The sequence below is a fragment of the Brachycentrus maculatus genome, unplaced genomic scaffold, assembly GCF_059751285.1.
Source record: "Brachycentrus maculatus isolate JH-2025_06_01 unplaced genomic scaffold, ASM5975128v1 h1tg000259l, whole genome shotgun sequence".
In the NCBI taxonomy this organism is placed as follows: Eukaryota; Metazoa; Arthropoda; class Insecta; order Trichoptera; family Brachycentridae; genus Brachycentrus; species Brachycentrus maculatus.
Window position 1 is genome coordinate 1,191,924 of NW_028281010.1, and position 20,399 is coordinate 1,212,322.

The 20,399-nt window shown below is 32.3% G+C and overlaps 1 protein-coding gene across 7 annotated transcripts; it reads right to left on the minus strand.

The window, feature by feature from the left end:
• Positions 1-529: 529 nt before the first annotated feature.
• LOC148305897 (uncharacterized) lies at positions 530-16,360 on the minus strand. Of its 7 annotated transcripts, XR_015838098.1 has the most exons (4): positions 16,069-16,323; positions 12,043-12,450; positions 11,674-11,803; positions 9,425-9,972 (listed from the first exon to the last, which is right to left on the minus strand). XR_015838098.1 is itself a non-coding variant. In XM_088265973.1 (3 exons), exon 3 carries the CDS (start codon positions 1,806-1,808, stop codon positions 573-575), a length of 1,236 nt encoding a protein of 411 aa, XP_088122099.1. In that variant the 5' UTR covers positions 1,809-2,025; positions 2,265-2,672; positions 16,069-16,323; the 3' UTR covers positions 530-572. The 7 variants fall into 7 exon arrangements, 3 of the variants coding, with proteins under 3 accessions (XP_088122099.1, XP_088122100.1, XP_088122101.1); XM_088265973.1 differs by lacking the exons at positions 9,425-9,972; positions 11,674-11,803; positions 12,043-12,450 and adding exons at positions 530-2,025; positions 2,265-2,672; XM_088265974.1 differs by lacking the exons at positions 9,425-9,972; positions 11,674-11,803; positions 12,043-12,450; positions 16,069-16,323 and adding exons at positions 530-2,025; positions 2,265-2,672; positions 4,517-4,538.
• Between the last annotated feature and the right edge of the window lie 4,039 nt (positions 16,361-20,399).

Consider the following 20,399-nt stretch of genomic DNA (forward strand, 5'->3'; position numbering starts at 1 on the left):
GTTGTACGGGGTGACGTTTCAGACGGCCCCGCCGTACCGAGTTGTAAGCTGGATACGGACGGAGGTGACTGGATGTGTGAGCCAGGAAGAGCGAGCACTGGACCGACAAGTCAACCTCAATAGCCCTGATAAGGGCTTTCCGAAACTGGTCCGTGAATCGGTGCAAAGAGGCGAAACGGTCCAGGCTGGCGGCGCGGCGAGGTGTCCAAGGAGCGGGAGCGGAGAAATGAAACACAGGTTTCAGAAATTAAAAAAAATAAAAATATAACTTTTGTATTACCATGTTAGTATTCGGCTCAACACAGGCCATGCCTAAAGAGCCGTAATACGTATAATAAATGTATATATGAAATGAATGTGTATATTGAATGTATCTATGTATTATGAAAAATAAAAATAAAAAAAAATAAAATTAATATATAGAACATCCAAGAATTTAAGTAGTGTTTGTCAATAATGGGTAGAATTGGTGAATGTTACACGTGTGTAAAGTGATCACTTAAACCAGCGATCACTTAAACAACCTATGACGGTCGTCAGCCCCGTAAATGCCCAGACTTCCATATTCTTGTTCATCTTTGATGAGATGTTAAAAAATAAGAGAAGGGTCTCTCACCACTGTGAATTAAAATGTGAGCCTTTAAATAATCTTTCCGTGAACATTTATAATTACACTCTGAACAAGAGAAGGGTTTCTCACCAGTGTGAATTAACATGTGAGACTTTAAATGAGCTTTCCGTGAACATTTATAATCACACTCTGAACAAGAGAAGGGTTTTCCACAAGTATGAATTGACATGTGAGCCTTTAAATAATCTTTCCGTGAACATTTATAATTACACTCTGAACAAGAGAAGGGTTTCTCACCAGTGTGAATTAACATGTGCGTCTTTAAATAAGCTTTCTGTGAAAATTTATAATCACACTCTGAACAAGAGAAGGGTTTCTCACCAGTGTGAATTGACATGTGACGCTTTAAATCAAATTTCACAGGACATTTATAATCACACTCTGAACAAGAGAAGGATTTCTCACCAATGTGAATTAAAAAGTGACGCTTTAAATCACTTTTCCAAGCACATTTATAATCGCACTCTAAACAAGAAAAGGGTTTCTCGCCAGTGTGAATTGACATGTGGCGCTTTAAATAAGCTTTCCGTGAACATTTATAATCACACTCTGAACAAGAGAAGGGTTTCTCACCAGTATGAATTGACATGTGGCGCTTTAGTTTGTATTTAAAAGAACATTTATAATCACACTCTGAACAAGAGAAGGGTTTCTCAACAGTGTGAATTGACATGTGGCGCTTTAAATTACTTTTCAAAGGACATTTATAATCACACTCTGAACAAGAGAAGGGTTTCTCACCAGTGTGAATTAACATGTGATGCTTTAAATCACTTTTCACAGGACATTTATAATCACACTCTGAACAAGAGAAGGGTTTCTCACCAGTGTGAATTGACATGTGGCGCTTTAGTTTGTATTTAAAAGGACATTTATAATCACACTCTGAACAATAGAATTGTTTCTCACCAGTGTGAATTGACATGTGGCGCTTTAAATTACTTTTCAAAGGACATTTATAATCACACTCTGAACAAGAGAAGGGTTTCTCACCAGTGTGAATAAACATGTGACGCTTTAAATCACTTTTCACAAGACATTTATAATCACACTCTGAACAAGAGAAGGGTTTCTCACCAGTGTGAATTAACATGTGAACCTTTAAATGACTTTTCACAGAACATTTATAGTAACACTCTGAACAAGAGAAGGGTTTCTCGCCAGTGTGAATTGACATGTGAACCTTTAAATTTCCTTTCCGTGAACATTTGTAATCACACTCTGAACAAGATAATCGTTTCTTTCCTGTACGTAATGAGTTATTAACTGACCCTTGATTTTCCTGTTTTTTGACCGTTTCATCGAGCAAGATGATGTAATTTTCCTGAGACCGTAAGATGAAAAGGGCTTAGAATTCTCATAATTGGTGATTTTTTTATCAGTTCTTATTAAATCTGAAAACAAAAAGACAATTAATGCAAAAACTGTATTAAAGCAGCGACACCGTTAATTTAATTTTGGTCATTAAAAAATATTTCTTTGGTTGAATGTGAAAACGGTTGAAAGACTTAAAATTTATGGTTATAAAACAAGTCGGGCCTTCTGGAATGAGATGCGCTATGCTCGGCATCTCTCTCTAAAACCGCGTCATAAATGTGTGAATATTTACTTCATACCAAAAAATATTACTTACTAGATTCAGCATCATATCTGCTCAAGGATTTCGCGCATTCTTGTTTGATGTCAGGAAGTTTAATGTCTATCTCGGTTAGGATCATGATATCGCTAGATATTACATTGTTATGTAGACCATAAGCAGTCCCCGGTACAGCTGGCTCCTCGTTCAGGTATTCCCTAGTATGGAGAGTATCATCATCACTTCTTGGTTCCTCCTTGATTATAAGATCACCCGGGATAATAAACCTGGAGTACGATAAGTCAACATAACATTGTCGTAGATTATAGTATCTTTCGAGTATTGCCCCTTCTCCAGCAGAGAGAAGGAGAGTATCCCCTTCTGCATCTCCCGGTTCAGCCTTGGCAGGAGCTAAAGTAGGCTCCATCTGTTTTTTAAGCTAATCGAGTTTCGGTAGAAAATATTCTGCAAATAGAAAACCTGAATTAAATTAGGAAAAGACATAAGATATATATATATATATATATATATATATATATATATATATATATATATATATATATATATATATATATATATATATATATATATATATATATATATATATATATATATATATACATATATATAAATATATGTATATATACATATATTTATATATATATATATATATATATATATATATATATATATATATATATAATATATATATATATATATATATATATATATATATATATATATATATATATATATATATATATATATATATATATATATATATATATATATATATATATATATATATATATATATAAATATATATATATATAAATATATATATATATATATATATATATATATATATATATATATATATATATATATATATATATATATATATATATATATATATATATATATATATATATATATATATATATATATATATATTATATATATATATATATATATATATATATATATATATATATATATATATATATATATATACATATATATATATATATATATATATATATATATATATATATATATTTATATATACGTATATATATATATATATATATATATATATAAATAACTGGTTCGCCCTTTAGGTACTATCCCTAACCCCCCCCCCTATAATAATAAGTTTTTTTTATGCATTGAATGTTTCTATCTCCTTCTGGCCCTGTCAGAGGGGTAGAATTGGTGAATGTTACACGTGTGTAAAGTGATCACTTAAACCAGCCTATTACGGATGTCAGCCCCGTAAATGCCCAGAATTCCATATTCTTCATCTTTGATGAGATGTCAAAAAATAATAAGAGTAGTGCCTATCCTACATAACTAGTAGTGTAAATAAAATAAAATAACATCAAAATGTTTTTATCGTCAATCCAATAATTTATAAAACAACAATTAATTATGAAAAGTATTTAAGGCCATTTAAAGAGATTATTCAAGGAAATACAAACAACGTCGATTTTTCAGCATTTAGCAATTTAGCCTGAAAAGTGCATTAATATGAGAACGTGGAAGTGTGGGCGTTTTTAAGAATGACGATCTACAAAGGCCATTAGTGATCTTTCATATACTCAGTGGTGGGATTCAGCCGGTTCGCTAGAACGGGTGCCTAAACTTTTTAGAATTCGCCGAACCGGTCCTTAACCCTTTGCTGTCACACAGTATTCCGATTGAGATCATGTATGGGTACGTACGGAACACGTTCGGTTTACTTAATCCGCCACGTTGTTAAAATATTTAAACCTCACGAAGATAAAAAATATTAGAAAGATGAAAACCACAGGTAGTGGAAAATTTCAGTTGAGTTATTGCACTTAGTGAAAAGAACATCGTGAAAGATATACGCTTCAAAAAATGTACAAGTAAACAATGTTTTCCTTTCTATAACATGCCGGTCTCGCACAGGGCCAGAAGGAGATAGAAACATTCAATGCATAAAAAAACTTATTTTTATAGGGGGGGGGGGTTAGGAATAGTACCTAAAGGGCGAACCGGTTATTGAAATTTTTGAATCCCATCACTGCGTATACTGTATGCATGTTGCAAGTGACCACACACAACGCTTTCTCACCTCAGTTATCACAAATCATCTCCCGATGAAATTGCACGGTTTTAATTTTGACAGTTCAACTTTCTTAATTGACTGTCGTTTTTAAGGGGGAAACATTAAGTATTACCAAGAACGCTTATTGTCATGACAAAACGCTAGTTTACTGCAGTGAAATATTATATTCATAACGTATTAATTTCAATAAATTAATAATTATTAGAATAACTACCTTTAACGGTAAGCGCGACGCCACCGACAGCGGTACGTAGACAATAATATCATTCATAGACAATATCGGGACATTGAGTTTCGAAAAGCAACGGCTAAGTACTTACCTTAACTTTTTGGCCCAACTCGAGTTATTTCTCATTTTGGGACATGGGAGTAAGGTTAACAAGACTGGAAAACAAAGTTCCGTAAAGTGGGTATACATTACACCAAAATATTGCATTTTTTCAAAAAATTGTCTATTCAGATCGGGTTTTTTACTTTTTCTGAGGTTTCAACTATTGCAATGTAATAACACATATACCTGTAACATGTCTGATACGTTTTTAAATTTTTATCTATTTTGCTTGTATTTTTTTTATTTTTATATTTTGGTGCACAGTATCCCGGGGTAAAGTACAACTTTGCACCATGATATTTTCTCTACACTTTTCGTACTATAATCCAAATTTATGCAAAGTAAAGGCTATCCTACATGTTTTGTTTCACCTTATGAAAGGTTTTGGCTCACAGTTTACTAAATGCAGATTATAATATTGTATAATTATGGAAAAATAAGACACTTGATGGAATTTTTTTTTTTAAATATTGAAAAATCTAACAAAAATGTTTTTTTTTTCAATACTGAAGGTTTAAAATTATATAAAATAAAAGGTGGATATTAAAACATATCGTACTACATAGGTAATAGGAATTAAAATTAAATTAGGTCTAAATATGGTCAAGTTCCGAGACGGTAAAGAAACCTCTTTTATATTGCATTTTCAGTTCTTTTATGGAACCCGCTACATCCTTCCAAGAATATTGAAGAAAGTTATCCTTCATCGACCACTTCCACGATTTGAGACTCTCCTGCATGGATTTAACAGCTCTGTCTTTCTTTATTTCCAAAACCTGTCCCGGAAATTTTTCTCCTTCATAATGAAATACGACATATTCTCCCACCTTCTTTTTTACTGGTCCTAATGAAACGGAAGAACAAATACGATTACTGGTTTCAGTCATCGTTTTTGTTCTTCTCCCTCTTCCTCAAAGCTTCTGTGTGAACTATAATCAATAATTGCTAGATATACTGGAAGTTTCGATGCGGAAGGTGGGATCATTGATGTAGTTGGTTCAGGTAGCATTTGTGTCTCGTTAGCGTTCATTTCGACATTTGGATCGTGAGCAATGCTCTTACCTGGTTCTATCGGTATCATTTTCCTGCGTTTTAAGACTGAATTCTTTGGGTCGAATCTGTTTTCTTCCAAAAACTGTTGAAAACTCTGGCGCACGTCATCGTCATACGCTTTTAATGGCAACCGATTAAGCAACTGACTAGTTTTAGCAACATTCAAGGTTTTATGTCTTTGCAAAAATGATCTTATCCATTCAGAGCCTGGTACGTTGTTATTTAATATTCGTACTCTTCTGCCAAATCTATCCAAATAGGCTATTAGAATGTAGCGAATGTTAAAAACACTCACTGGGAAACCGTACTCACTCATGTCTACTATGCAGTTTACGAAGGATTGCTCTTCGCCCTTGTCACATATCGGAGGTTTTCCCACAGGTTTTGTGTGCTGACCTTTGAGCTTATAGTTAATTGTCCTTCTGGGGATTTTGAAAATTTCTTCAGCCTTTCTTTGACTGATTGTACCATTTCGAATGGCCTCCAAACACTGCTCCACTCTCTTCGGTGTAAAATCGCAGTATCGTATGGCATAAGGCCGCTGTTTGTGTGTTCTTGACATTTTAAAAAAGATATACCACCAGGAATTAAGTAAGTACACAAAACCTATAGATATTTAGCAAACATGTCAAGTTGTATTAGCCGTTTTAAGACTTTTCATCAAATTAATTAACTATGGCCTTTTGTGGATACTTTGCACTTGGTGCAATGTTACCCCAAATGTGGTCAATACAAGTCAGTTCTTAAAAAAATATTATTTTTACATAAACTTGACAACGTAAATAAAAAATACAGCATTTGAGAAAAGCAGGGCCTATCTACCTACGATTTAGAGACCACTCACTTGTTGTAACTAGTTTCAGTATACTGATTCCACTGGATTTTTTCGGACACAATTTTCAGACAGAAAACTTTCTTTACGTTCGGACAGGAAAAACGCATTGAAGCAATAGCGACCGACTGTTACTTCAGTAAACTTAAAAGTAGATTGAAGTGCCATCTACCAGAAACAATAGAAAGTAGAATGAAAAATGACATGTATCAGAGATGACCAGCTCTACAATTTCTTTACAGAAGGTGGTGCAAAGTATCACCCATGGTGCAAAGTATACCCACTTTACGGTAACAAAAAAGATTTTTTTAAATAACCAAACTTTTACTAATACATGGCGAAACATGAAACAATAAACAGGTATAATAAATAGGCATAAGAAGCATATTTAAAAGAAATTAATTAGAAAAGCATAAGGTAAGAAGCATATTTGAAATAAACAAATGAGAAAATATAAAAACATAAGGTAAAAACAAAATAAGAAAATATGAGTAAACACTACATATATATAAATCTTTCCATGAAGTACCTTTTTAGATCATTTATTTTGGATCCCCGAATAGGTTTTATTTTATATTGAATAATATTTTATGTTGAGTTTTATTTATATTAAGTCTTTCGTCTAAAATTACAGGAACACTTATGATGAGGAAGACGGAAACGCGCATATGAAGACAATTATTTATTTATCGAAAATTATAAAAGCTATAAGGCCGAGAAGAACAAAGCGACGCCAATAGAAAAAGAACGAGCGCGACGTACATACGTTTGAATTTTAACCCATCGGCCTATCAGCCGCCATCCGTTGGCGGTAGGTATGTTTTTACATTTGCAAATCAGCTGCCGTTTAAGCCACGCCCCCATTCGTGGTGGTTCATATTATAAAGATACTTTCGTGCGATATCTTCCAATCAGCAAAGAAAGCTTTTTGTAATGCATTATTTCTTATAATTTTAATACAAATTTACTGACGACACTTGACCAAAGATGTCCCTGTAAGGATAGAATCATCCTTTTGATTGAAATATCAACTAAAATCAGTGAGAAATCAAAACTGTACATCCCGGGAGTAATGTTTTATTGAGTTATATTTTCAAGTTTTCATGTTAATTTATCACATTTCTGATCTAGACACACGATAACATACGTGCATAATAGTTATATGTACCATATTTATTGGTAAAACAGTAAAAGTTATAATTTTATGAGATTGTTTATTTTTATAACTCGGTTGAATTTGAACGCCGTTGACGCCGCAGCCACGCGCGCGGTGTCATTGGTCGGCTGTTGGACCGCGCACTAAACATCAAATGTTTAGTGCGCAGTACCTTTTTCTGCATTAAAGATTATTTCTATGTTTGTTCTCGTTATATCAGGTGCAAAATTTCTTACTTGCGGGGATACATTCAATTAGTGTATTTACATACATGTTTTGAAAAAAAACTGATATGCGGATGGGTCAATCTTATCTGAGCAAACAAATATTGGTCCTCCACCACTCATATACGATTTTAAAGGAGTTGCATGTGGTGGGGACAACATTGTAAACATTTAAAATGAACTGCGTGTCTTTGTTCTTCTCGAATACATTTATGCCATACATAATCTTAATTTCTATACATGAATATTACATTATCAAAAAATACACTTTTTTATGGCACATGCACAAATACATAAATAACTAACTAACTAACCATCACGCCGCTTCCCCTCAAGGGTAGGCAGAGAGAATAGAACGCTACACCATTCTGTCTTTGCAAACATTATTCGCCTATTAATTTATTATAAAAATTATTATAAAGCAAAAACATATAGGTATAACGTAGTATGTTTAATGCGAAATGTGAACCTGTTTAACTGAGCGCAGGCGATCTAAATTTGGAGCAATTGTTTATAGGGATGCTATTTTCTTGTCCGCCTCCGTAGTGTAATGGTCAGCACGCTCGGCTACCGTTCTGGAGGTCCCGGATTCGATTCCCAAGGGGGGTAAAATAAATATAAGTGATTTTTTCACTGTCACATTTATTAAATATTACCCTGGACTGGTACCTGAAGCGAAGGGCTGATCACCTTTCCTTCATGCGTAAACGATCAAGATAATACTGCGTTTATATGACGCAGTGATCTATGCACCATTGGGGTGCATACTAGTGCCAAAAACTAAATTTTTCAGTGTCAAACCAACTTATCACCAGGGTACACCAGTGTGCCGCGGCACACACTTTGCGGAACACTGTGTTAATGGGGCGTATCCTTTTATGTATCTGCTTTAAAGAGCTGTAATAGTAGTAGTGTGGATTCGTTTCTGTGACGCCATTAGTTACCAACTTATAAAAACAACGTTTTTACGAAGACAAATTTTGCAAAAGAAAATGATAAATGAAAATTCAAAAAGTGTGACATTCTACCTGAGAATGATACAAAAGGTTTGTTTTGGGGGCCGGCTCGGTACCCGTCACTCGGATGTCCGGCTACCGGCATCAGTTACACTCGACCCGTGCGCATGTGAGCAGCAGTGATGACGATTCCATCCACAATAGCCCACGTGTATGGAAAAATGTTACGCTCAACGAAAAATTCCTGGAGGTAGGAAAGAAACAAGATACATTTGCGTCAACTACGAGAGAAAGCCCGGCCTTTGCATCGGTGACTGTTTTCACCGATATCATACATTGCATCAGGGGTGCCCAATCTTTTTCAGCCCGCGGCGCACTTACAAGCTTAGTATTTCGTCACGGCGCCCTACTTTAGTAAGCTATTTGGAATAGACATAGTGACTATATATAGGGTCTTTCAATAAAGACTTTCAAACTTTCACAATTAATAGCGACCATATTGTTGATGCTACATCTCTGACGCACACTTCGTTTTATTAAAATTTAAAGATATTAAAGCACTAAATGAAAGATCCTGTATTTATTATAGTCGAAAGAAATAGGTACAAAAAATAAAATATCCACAGTATGAAACTGAGTTTCACTTTATTTATAAGAATTCAGAATTGAAACAGAGAACAGCAAAAAGGAGAATATTTGTGGTTTCTGATAACGATAGAGGATCGACTCACGGCGCCCCTCATTACTTTCTACGGCGCACACTTTGGGAACCCCTGCATTACATGTTTATAAAATGTAATGATAAGAGACTAGATTGTAAACATTCAATATAAAAATAAAATTGGATGTATTTGTAACCGACGCGGGTTACGGGCGATGACTCGGAAGAATATACACGCCTCGCCTTCACTCGGAATCTGCCAACTTGCCACCGTTGTACGGGGTGACGTTTCAGACGGCCCCGCCGTACCGAGTTGTAAGCTGGATACGGACGGAGGTGACTGGATGTGTGAGCCAGGAAGAGCGAGCACTGGACCGACAAGTCAACCTCAATAGCCCTGATAAGGGCTTTCCGAAACTGGTCCGTGAATCGGTGCAAAGAGGCGAAACGGTCCAGGCTGGCGGCGCGGCGAGGTGTCCAAGGAGCGGGGGCGGAGAAATGAAACACAGGTTTCAGAAATTAAAAAAAATAAAAATATAACTTTTGTATTACCATGTTAGTATTCGGCTCAACACAGGCCATGCCTAAAGAGCCGTAATACGTATAATAAATGTATATATGAAATGAATGTGTATATTGAATGTATCTATGTATTATGAAAAATAAAAATAAAAAAAATAAAATTAATATATAGAACATCCAAGAATTTAAGTAGTGTTTGTCAATAATGGGTAGAATTGGTGAATGTTACACGTGTGTAAAGTGATCACTTAAACCAGCCTATGACGGTCGTCAGCCCCGTAAATGCCCAGACTTCCATATTCTTGTTCATCTTTGATGAGATGTTAAAAAATAAGAGAAGGGTCTCTCACCACTGTGAATTAAAATGTGAGCCTTTAAATAATCTTTCCGTGAACATTTATAATTACACTCTGAACAAGAGAAGGGTTTCTCACCAGTGTGAATTAACATGTGAGACTTTAAATGAGCTTTCCGTGAACATTTATAATCACACTCTGAACAAGAGAAGGGTTTTCCACAAGTATGAATTGACATGTGAGCCTTTAAATAATCTTTCCGTGAACATTTATAATTACACTCTGAACAAGAGAAGGGTTTCTCACCAGTGTGAATTAACATGTGCGTCTTTAAATAAGCTTTCTGTGAAAATTTATAATCACACTCTGAACAAGAGAAGGGTTTCTCACCAGTGTGAATTGACATGTGACGCTTTAAATCAAATTTCACAGGACATTTATAATCACACTCTGAACAAGAGAAGGATTTCTCACCAATGTGAATTAAAAAGTGACGCTTTAAATCACTTTTCCAAGCACATTTATAATCGCACTCTAAACAAGAAAAGGGTTTCTCGCCAGTGTGAATTGACATGTGGCGCTTTAAATAAGCTTTCCGTGAACATTTATAATCACACTCTGAACAAGAGAAGGGTTTCTCACCAGTATGAATTGACATGTGGCGCTTTAGTTTGTATTTAAAAGAACATTTATAATCACACTCTGAACAAGAGAAGGGTTTCTCAACAGTGTGAATTGACATGTGGCGCTTTAAATTACTTTTCAAAGGACATTTATAATCACACTCTGAACAAGAGAAGGGTTTCTCACCAGTGTGAATTAACATGTGATGCTTTAAATCACTTTTCACAGGACATTTATAATCACACTCTGAACAAGAGAAGGGTTTCTCACCAGTGTGAATTGACATGTGGCGCTTTAGTTTGTATTTAAAAGGACATTTATAATCACACTCTGAACAATAGAATTGTTTCTCACCAGTGTGAATTGACATGTGGCGCTTTAAATTACTTTTCAAAGGACATTTATAATCACACTCTGAACAAGAGAAGGGTTTCTCACCAGTGTGAATAAACATGTGACGCTTTAAATCACTTTTCACAAGACATTTATAATCACACTCTGAACAAGAGAAGGGTTTCTCACCAGTGTGAATTAACATGTGAACCTTTAAATGACTTTTCACAGAACATTTATAGTAACACTCTGAACAAGAGAAGGGTTTCTCGCCAGTGTGAATCGACATGTGAACCTTTAAATTTCCTTTCCGTGAACATTTGTAATCACACTCTGAACAAGATAATCGTTTCTTTCCTGTACGTAATGAGTTATTAACTGACCCTTGATTTTCCTGTTTTTTGTGATTTGACCGTTTCATCGAGCAAGATGATGTAATTTTCCTGAGACCGTAAGATGAAAAGGGCTTAGAATTCTCATAATTGGTGATTTTTTTATCAGTTCTTATTAAATCTGAAAACAAAAAGACAATTAATGCAAAAACTGTATTAAAGCAGCGACACCGTTAATTTAATTTTGGTCATTAAAAAATATTTCTTTGGTTGAATGTGAAAACGGTTGAAAGACTTAAAATTTATGGTTATAAAACAAGTCGGGCCTTCTGGAATGAGATGCGCTATGCTCGGCATCTCTCTCTAAAACCGCGTCATAAATGTGTGAATATTTACTTCATACCAAAAAATATTACTTACTAGATTCAGCATCATATCTGCTCAAGGATTTCGCGCATTCTTGTTTGATGTCAGGAAGTTTAATGTCTATCTCGGTTAGGATCATGATATCGCTAGATATAACATTGTTATGTAGACCATAAGCAGTCCCCGGTACAGCTGGCTCCTCGTTCAGGTATTCCCTAGTATGGAGAGTATCATCATCACTTCTTGGTTCCTCCTTGATTATAAGATCATCCGGGATAATAAACCTGGAGTACGATAAGTCAACATAACATTGTCGTAGATTATAGTATCTTTCGAGTATTGCCCCTTCTCCAGTAGAGAGAAGGAGAGTATCCCCTTCTGCATCTCCCGGTTCAGCCTTGGCAGGAGCTAAAGTAGGCTCCATCTGTTTTTTAAGCGAATCGAGTTTCGGTAGAAAATATTCTGCAAATAGAAAACCTGAATTAAATTAGGAAAAGACATAAGATATATATATATATATATATATATATATATATATATATATATATATATATATATATATATATATATATATATATATATATATATATATATATATATATATATATATATATATATATATATATATATATATATATATATATATATATATATATATATATATATATATATATATATATATATATATATATATATATATATATATATATATATATATATATATATATATATATATATATATATATATATATATATATATATATATATATATATATATATATATGTATATAAATATATATATATGTATATATATATATATATATATATATATATATATATATATATATATATATATATATATATGTATATATATATATGTATATATATATATATATATATATATATATATATATATATATATATATATATATATATATATATATATATATATATATATATATATAAATATATATATATATATAAATATATTTATATATATATATATATATATATATATATATATATATATATATATTTATATGTATATAAATATATATATATATGTATATATATATATATATATATATATATATATATATATATATATATATATATATATATATATATATATATATATATATATATATATATATATATATATATACAGTGGGTGGCCAAATTATTAGGGACACTTGTACTTTTTTGTAATTTTCAAGTTTAAATGAATTTTTTGGTCAAATTAATAAGTTTTAATTATTTTTTCTGTTGTATTTTTGTTGCTGGTATCATAATTATTGTTTTGAAGATGTATTAATACTGTGAAATATCAAAAAAGTAAGTTTTTTTTCATTTGGATGTTGATTAGTGAAAAATGATATTGGTGTGAGCTCAGTTAAAAAAAATTTAAACCATTTTTCTGTAAGTTTTTTGAGTTTAAGACTATAAAAACGTAAGTGTTGTTTAATAATTTATTAGTTTTGCTAATTTAATATTTTAATTTCAATGAATTTTTAAATAAAATTCAATTTAGTTTGAACTGAACCATAATATTCTCAATTTAAGTATGGGCAAGTCTTCAAACATATCTCCGAGAAAATATAGGGAAGTTATAGCCTTACTACTTCATTCCACATATTTTCAGAGAGAAATAGCAGCACTTACAGATGTTTCCAAGTCAGGAGTCCATCGGATTTAAAGAAAAATTTATAAAAACCTGCGTCTAGAATCAGCCCGCGTCGGAAAAAAAGGCAGAAAAAGCATCACAACTCCGCGTGGTGCCCATAAAATCAGGGACATCTATTTCCAAAATCGTAAAAAGTCTGTTGATTGTCTAATTGTTGTTGATTTCTGTTGATAAACGATGAAGGAATCAACGTATTCAAAAGGACAGTTCAGAGACGGTTAGTTGAAGTAAATCTAATGGGTCGACGTCCAACCAAAAAACTACGCCTGACTGAGGCATGAAGAAAAAACGACTCCTATGGGCCAAAGAACACCGGAATGAAACTGTTTCGGACTAGATTCGAATATTTATGGCTTGTATTCGTATAATAAATTAAGAAGATAAAAAATATATGTATTTTTGCAATTATGGTAATACATTACACGTCTGCTTCTTGGACGAGTCAACATTAAAAATTTTGTCGGGAAAAACTTCATTTTTCCGACGTGGCCCAGGAGAAAAATTCCACCCAGACTGCCTTGTGGATATGGTTAAAAATACCCTGTTAGCATAATGTTGTGGTCCGTTATCTCATTTAAGGGTATGGGATGCCTCTTTATCATGGAAGGGACCATGAAGCAAGAATAGTACCAGCGAGTACTGAAAAGTCGACTCCAGCCGAGGCTCAAGAATGGTTCCCTGGCGATGAAAAGTATGTGTTAATGCATGACTCGGTATTGTGTCATAAAGCCAAGAGTGTTATCACATTCCTGGCTGAAAAAAACCTCTGTGTTTTGCCTTACCCGGGGAATTTGCTGGATATGAACCCCATTGAAAACCTTTGGGAACTAACGAAACGTGAGATTGCTAAAGAAGTCATCACCACTAAGCGGCGAATGATAGAAACTCTTATCAGAGTATGGCATAATAACCCTAATCTCTGGCACAATGCAAAAATCTGCATTAAAAAGTATGCCCTGACGTTTGGAGGTTGTAATCGCAGCAAAGGGTGTTATTACTAAAAATTAAGATTTTTTCGAAATTGTTGAATAATCACTTATTTTGATAAAAATGAATTGGTATTATTAAATCCATGATAATATAGTTTCTAAATTCTAAATAAAGCACCCCAATCAATAAAAAAATATTCAAAAAACCAAATTATTTGCTCATTAAATTCATTTAATAATGAAAATTACAGGAAATTCGAAGTGTCCCTAATAATATGGCCACCCACTGTATATAAATATATATATATATATATAAATATATATATATATATATATATATATATATATATATATATATATATATATATATATATATATATATATATATATATATATATATATGTATGTAAATGTATATATATATATATATATATATATATATATATATATATATATATATATATATATATATATATATATATATATATATAAATAACTGGTTCGCCCTTTAGGTACTATTCCTAACCCCCCCCCCCCCCTATAATAATAAGTTTTTTTTATGCATTGAATGTTTCTATCTCCTTCTGGCCCTGTCAGAGACCGGCATGTTATAGAAAGGAAAACATTGTTTACTTGTACATTTTTGAAGCGTATATCTTTCACGATGTTCTTTTCACTAAGTGCAATAACTTAACTGAAATTTTTGAGAATTTGAGTAATGTGGTTGTCAAAAATGGGTAGAATTGGTGAATGTTACACGTGTGTAAAGTGATCACTTAAACCAGCCTATGACGGATGTCAGCCCCGTAAATGCCCAGACTTCCATATTCTTCATCTTTGATGAGATGTCATGAGATGATGAAAATAATAAGAGTAGTGTCTACCCTACATAACTAGTAGTGTAAATATATAAAATAAAATAACATTAAAATAGTTTTTTCGTCAATTCAATAATTTATTAAACAACAATTAATTATGTAATTAATTATTATACTCAGTGGTGAGATTCAGCCGGTTCGCTAGAACGGGTGCCTAAACTTTTTAGAGTTCGCCGAACCAGTCCTTAACCCTTTGCTGTCACACAATATTCCTATTGAGATCATGTATGGGTACGTACAGAACACGTTTGGTTTACTTGATCCGCCACGTTGTTAAAATATTTAAACTTCGTGAAGATAAAAAATATTAGAAACCACAAGTAGAGGAAAATTTCAGTTAAGTTATTGCACTTAGTGAAAAGAACATCGTGAAAGATATACGCTTCAAAAAATGTACAAGTAAACAATGTTTTCCTTTCTATAACATGCCGGTCTCTGACAGGGCCAGAAGGAGATAGAAACATTCAATGCATAAAAAAACTTATTTTTATAGGGGGGGGGGGTTAGGAATAGTACCTAAAGGGCGAACCAGTTATTTAAATTTTTTAATCCATGCATGTTGCAAGTGACCACACACAACCTTTCTCACCTCAGTTATCACAAATCATCTCCCGATATGCTTTATAAATATTTGCACGTTGAAATGTGAGAAATTGCACGGTTTTAATTTTGACAGTTCAACTTTCTTCATTGATTGTCGTTTTTAAGGGGGAAACATTAAGTATTACCGAGAACGCTTATTGTCATGACAAAACGCTAGTTTACTGGAGTGAAATATTATAATCATAACGTATTAATTTCAATAAATTAATAATTATTAGAATAACTACCTTTAAGGGTTAGCACGGCGCCACCGACAGCGGTACGTAGACAATAATATCATTCATAGACAATATCGGGACATTCAGTTTCGAAAAGCAACCGCTAAGTACTTACCTTAACTTTTTGGCCCAACTCGAGTTCTAGAATGAGGAAATAATTGTGTTTGAAATTATTTGAACTTAACCAAAGCTGGTTCGAAACTTCAATTAGTAGAGAAACGAGGAGTTGATCTGCTGCTGCTGCTCGTCAATCAATAAGTGGACTTGTATCGAATATAAAGCAATGTTTTGGCAGTCTGTATGTGTATCTGAAGCGGTTGTGCTCGAAGTATTGTCCTAATGTGTTGATGAGTGGGTTTGTGTGAGATGGAAGTTACTCGTAATTTTTTCGGTATGCACTTGAATATTTCTTAGCGTTTTTATGTATTCAGCTTTAGCTTAACTTTCTTATCTACACAAGGATCCCTCGTGAGTTGGTTCTTATGATTATGTAATAGGTTAGGGCATGCTATTTTTGCATAAACTATTTTTTTTAGTTTGTTTTTAACCTTTTCATAGCCGCAAATAAATTACGCCGCAGTGCTCAACAGGCCAAATATTTTTTTGAAAAAAAAAAGTTGTCTAAAGATTTTTTTTTTGTTGTTTTTATTGAATTATAATTTACTTACCAAATATTATATCCCGCATCGATTGTTAGAGTTTTATTCTCTAAGTTAAACCAGTTTCAAATTTTCAGGGTTGTCACACTAAGTCGCACACGCAAGTTTTTATTAAATTTAATATTAACACACAACTATTATTTATCAATGGAATATTTTAAAATAATAAGAAAAACACAAAAAAATTGAGCAAAATAAAAACCCCTGGCGTTCAAAACAATCGATTAAAATAATCAATATTTCAAGTGGTTTGAGTGGTAGCCCTAATGACATCTGTCAACTGTCAGCTGAAAGTGATACCGATAAATCACTTAAAAGTATTTAAAAACTTTATAAAATATTTTGTGACAACTTCAACTGATGGCAATGTATGTTCCGTTTTTGACAGATTGTCAATATGAGTTAAAACTGCGGAGTAATACGTCATCAAAAGTACTGACGAGATATCTCGTCTCTGGCCATACGGGCACTCCGCCATTTGCCGAGATATCTCGTCTCTGGCAACCATCGGGTTAACTCATCAAATCAAGCATATGTATGACCACTATTGGTGTATTAGATTCACCCATCTGAAGGTGCCGTTTTGTTACACGCAAAGCATCGATTTCACCAGAAGCGGTGCATCAAAATCTAGGTGTGTGTGCATAACATATGTTTTTGTATATGTCATCCGTATGTACACATAAGAAATCACCCTTTAGAGGTTGAATGTGTTACCCGTTATGGTACACAAGGAGCATCCGTTTGACCACTTGTAGTGCATCAAAATACACCTTTCGGCACTGGTGGTCCGAAATAAAAGAATCCACATTGAAACTATCCTGGAAAAAATATACCCACAAATGATACGCATCATCTAAACCCTGACGAATCCCAGAGAACTATAACAAATGTCGTAGTTTCAGTGATAAATGAAGGAAACTTGGATCCAATCCATCCAATCGCTTTCAGAGGTTATAGAAAATGAAGGCGAAGATGTTGAAAAAGATTAATTTTAACAAAAAAATATATGAATGAAGCCTTCCCGCATCTTCATACAATTTTGGCTATCAATGTTATGATGATGGATGAGTGTGATACCAACACAAGTATATATACCTATATATTTATATATATATATATATATATGTATATATATATATATATATATATATATATATATATATATATATATATATATATATATATATATATATATATATATATATATATATATATATATATATATATATATATTTATATATATATATATATACACCGCAGGACAAAAAAAATTACGAGTTTACCTGCTACCGCACGCCTTGACTTTACTTAAATCTTTTTCTAAGAAATCCTTTTTCGATACCTCTTTCTTTTGTTCGATAAATTAAGGACACCATGTGTCACCTTTCTACAATATTTATATTTAAAAATGTCTCAAACAGTCTTGTTTTACCCGCGTTTGAGTGAACATAACGCAACAATCATGAAAAGTGCAAAGAAAATGTCGATTGCGATAAAATCCAAAATAATCACACTGTCGCAACAAAACATATCTAATTGTGAAATATCTCGTCGAGTTGGGTGTTCAGAAGGTGCAGTGAGGTTTTTATTAAAAAAATTCCAAGAAACTGGATCCATAGAACGGAAAAAAGGAAGCGGACGGGGGCGCGTGACATCTGCCCGAGATGATCGCTTAATAAAAAAAATTGTTATGCGCGATCGATTTTTAACGGCTCCTGAAATACACGCAGAGGTGCAGTCTACCAGCACATCAACATTTTCAGTAAAAACAGTGTCCAGCGGCTGTTGGAGCATGGTTTCCAAGCACGAAGACCCGCAAAGAAACCATTACTGACAAACAAAATGAAGAAGGCTAGACTGGATTGGGCGAAGGAGCACCAGAATTGGACCTTGGAGGATTGGCAAAATGTTATTTTCTCCGATGAATCAAAATTCAACCTTTTTGGTCCAGACGGCATAAAGATAGTTCGACGAAAACCTGGGGAAAGATATCATCCGTCGTGCGTCACTCGAACCGTTAAACATTTACCCTACGTCATGATTTGGGGGTGCATGACAGCGTACGGTTTGGGACCTCTAAATTTTGTACAGGGTACGATGAATGCCATCCAGTACAAAAAAGTGTTGAAAAACCATCTTATTCCAACAATCGAGGACATTACGCAGTATACCGTGGACCCGATTTTTCAGGACGATTCTGCGCCGTGCCATAGAGCCCGCACTGTTAGTAGAAATATTTTATTTTTTTAATGCATTTTGTGACCACTTGATAAATAATTTATTGTTTTTTTTACAGATCAATGAATTCAAGGATAAAATTGGCTTAAAATCGATGACGTGGCCCGGGAATAGTCCTGATTTGAACCCGATAGAAAATTTATGGGCTATTATGAAGAAAAAAGTCGGAAAAAAATAAAAAAACATTGAGGAATTAAAAAGAAACTTGATTCAAGTTTGGGAAGAAGAAATAACTTCAGAAATTTTAGATTCACTTTACGCTTCGTTAAATAATAGAATTTTACATGTCATAAAAAATAAAGGTGAATTCACTAAGTATTAAATATTTTTAAATGTTATAAATATGTTTTAATGTAAAATACCTTAATTTAAAATAAAGCGATTAGAACCTACTTCTTAAATATGAATTGAAAAAAAACATGTCTTTTATTATTTCATCACAAACACTCTACCATAAATGAACCGTTATGGGTTTCTAAGGTTCGGGTAATCTAATACCTGATATATAATGGCGATTTCCAAGTACAATTCATGAGTGGGATCTTTTTTTTAACCTTGAAGTAACGAGTAGTCATCACATATGTCAAACAATACAAAAAAAAAACTAATTAAATATCAAGAATAATTCATTACGTGTCAATTTTAGTTTTTTTGAGGACTCGTAAATTTTTTTGTCCTGGGGTGTATATATATATATATATATACATATATATATATATATATATATATATATATATATATATATATATATATATATATATATATATATATATATATATATATATATATATATATATATATATATATATATATATATATATATATATATATATATATATATATATATATATATATATATATATATATATATATATATATATATATATATATATAAATATATATATATATTTATATATGTATATATATATATATATATATATATATATATATATATATATATATATTATTATTTATTTATATATATATTTATATATATATATATATATATATATATATATATATATATATATATATATATATATATATATATATATATATATATATATATATATATATATATATATAAATATATATATATATATATATATATATTTATATATAGAACTCTTTCAGGAAATGAAAAAAAAATAGGTTATTCAACAATTTCTTTACGAATTCGAGAAAGAAAATATAAAAAT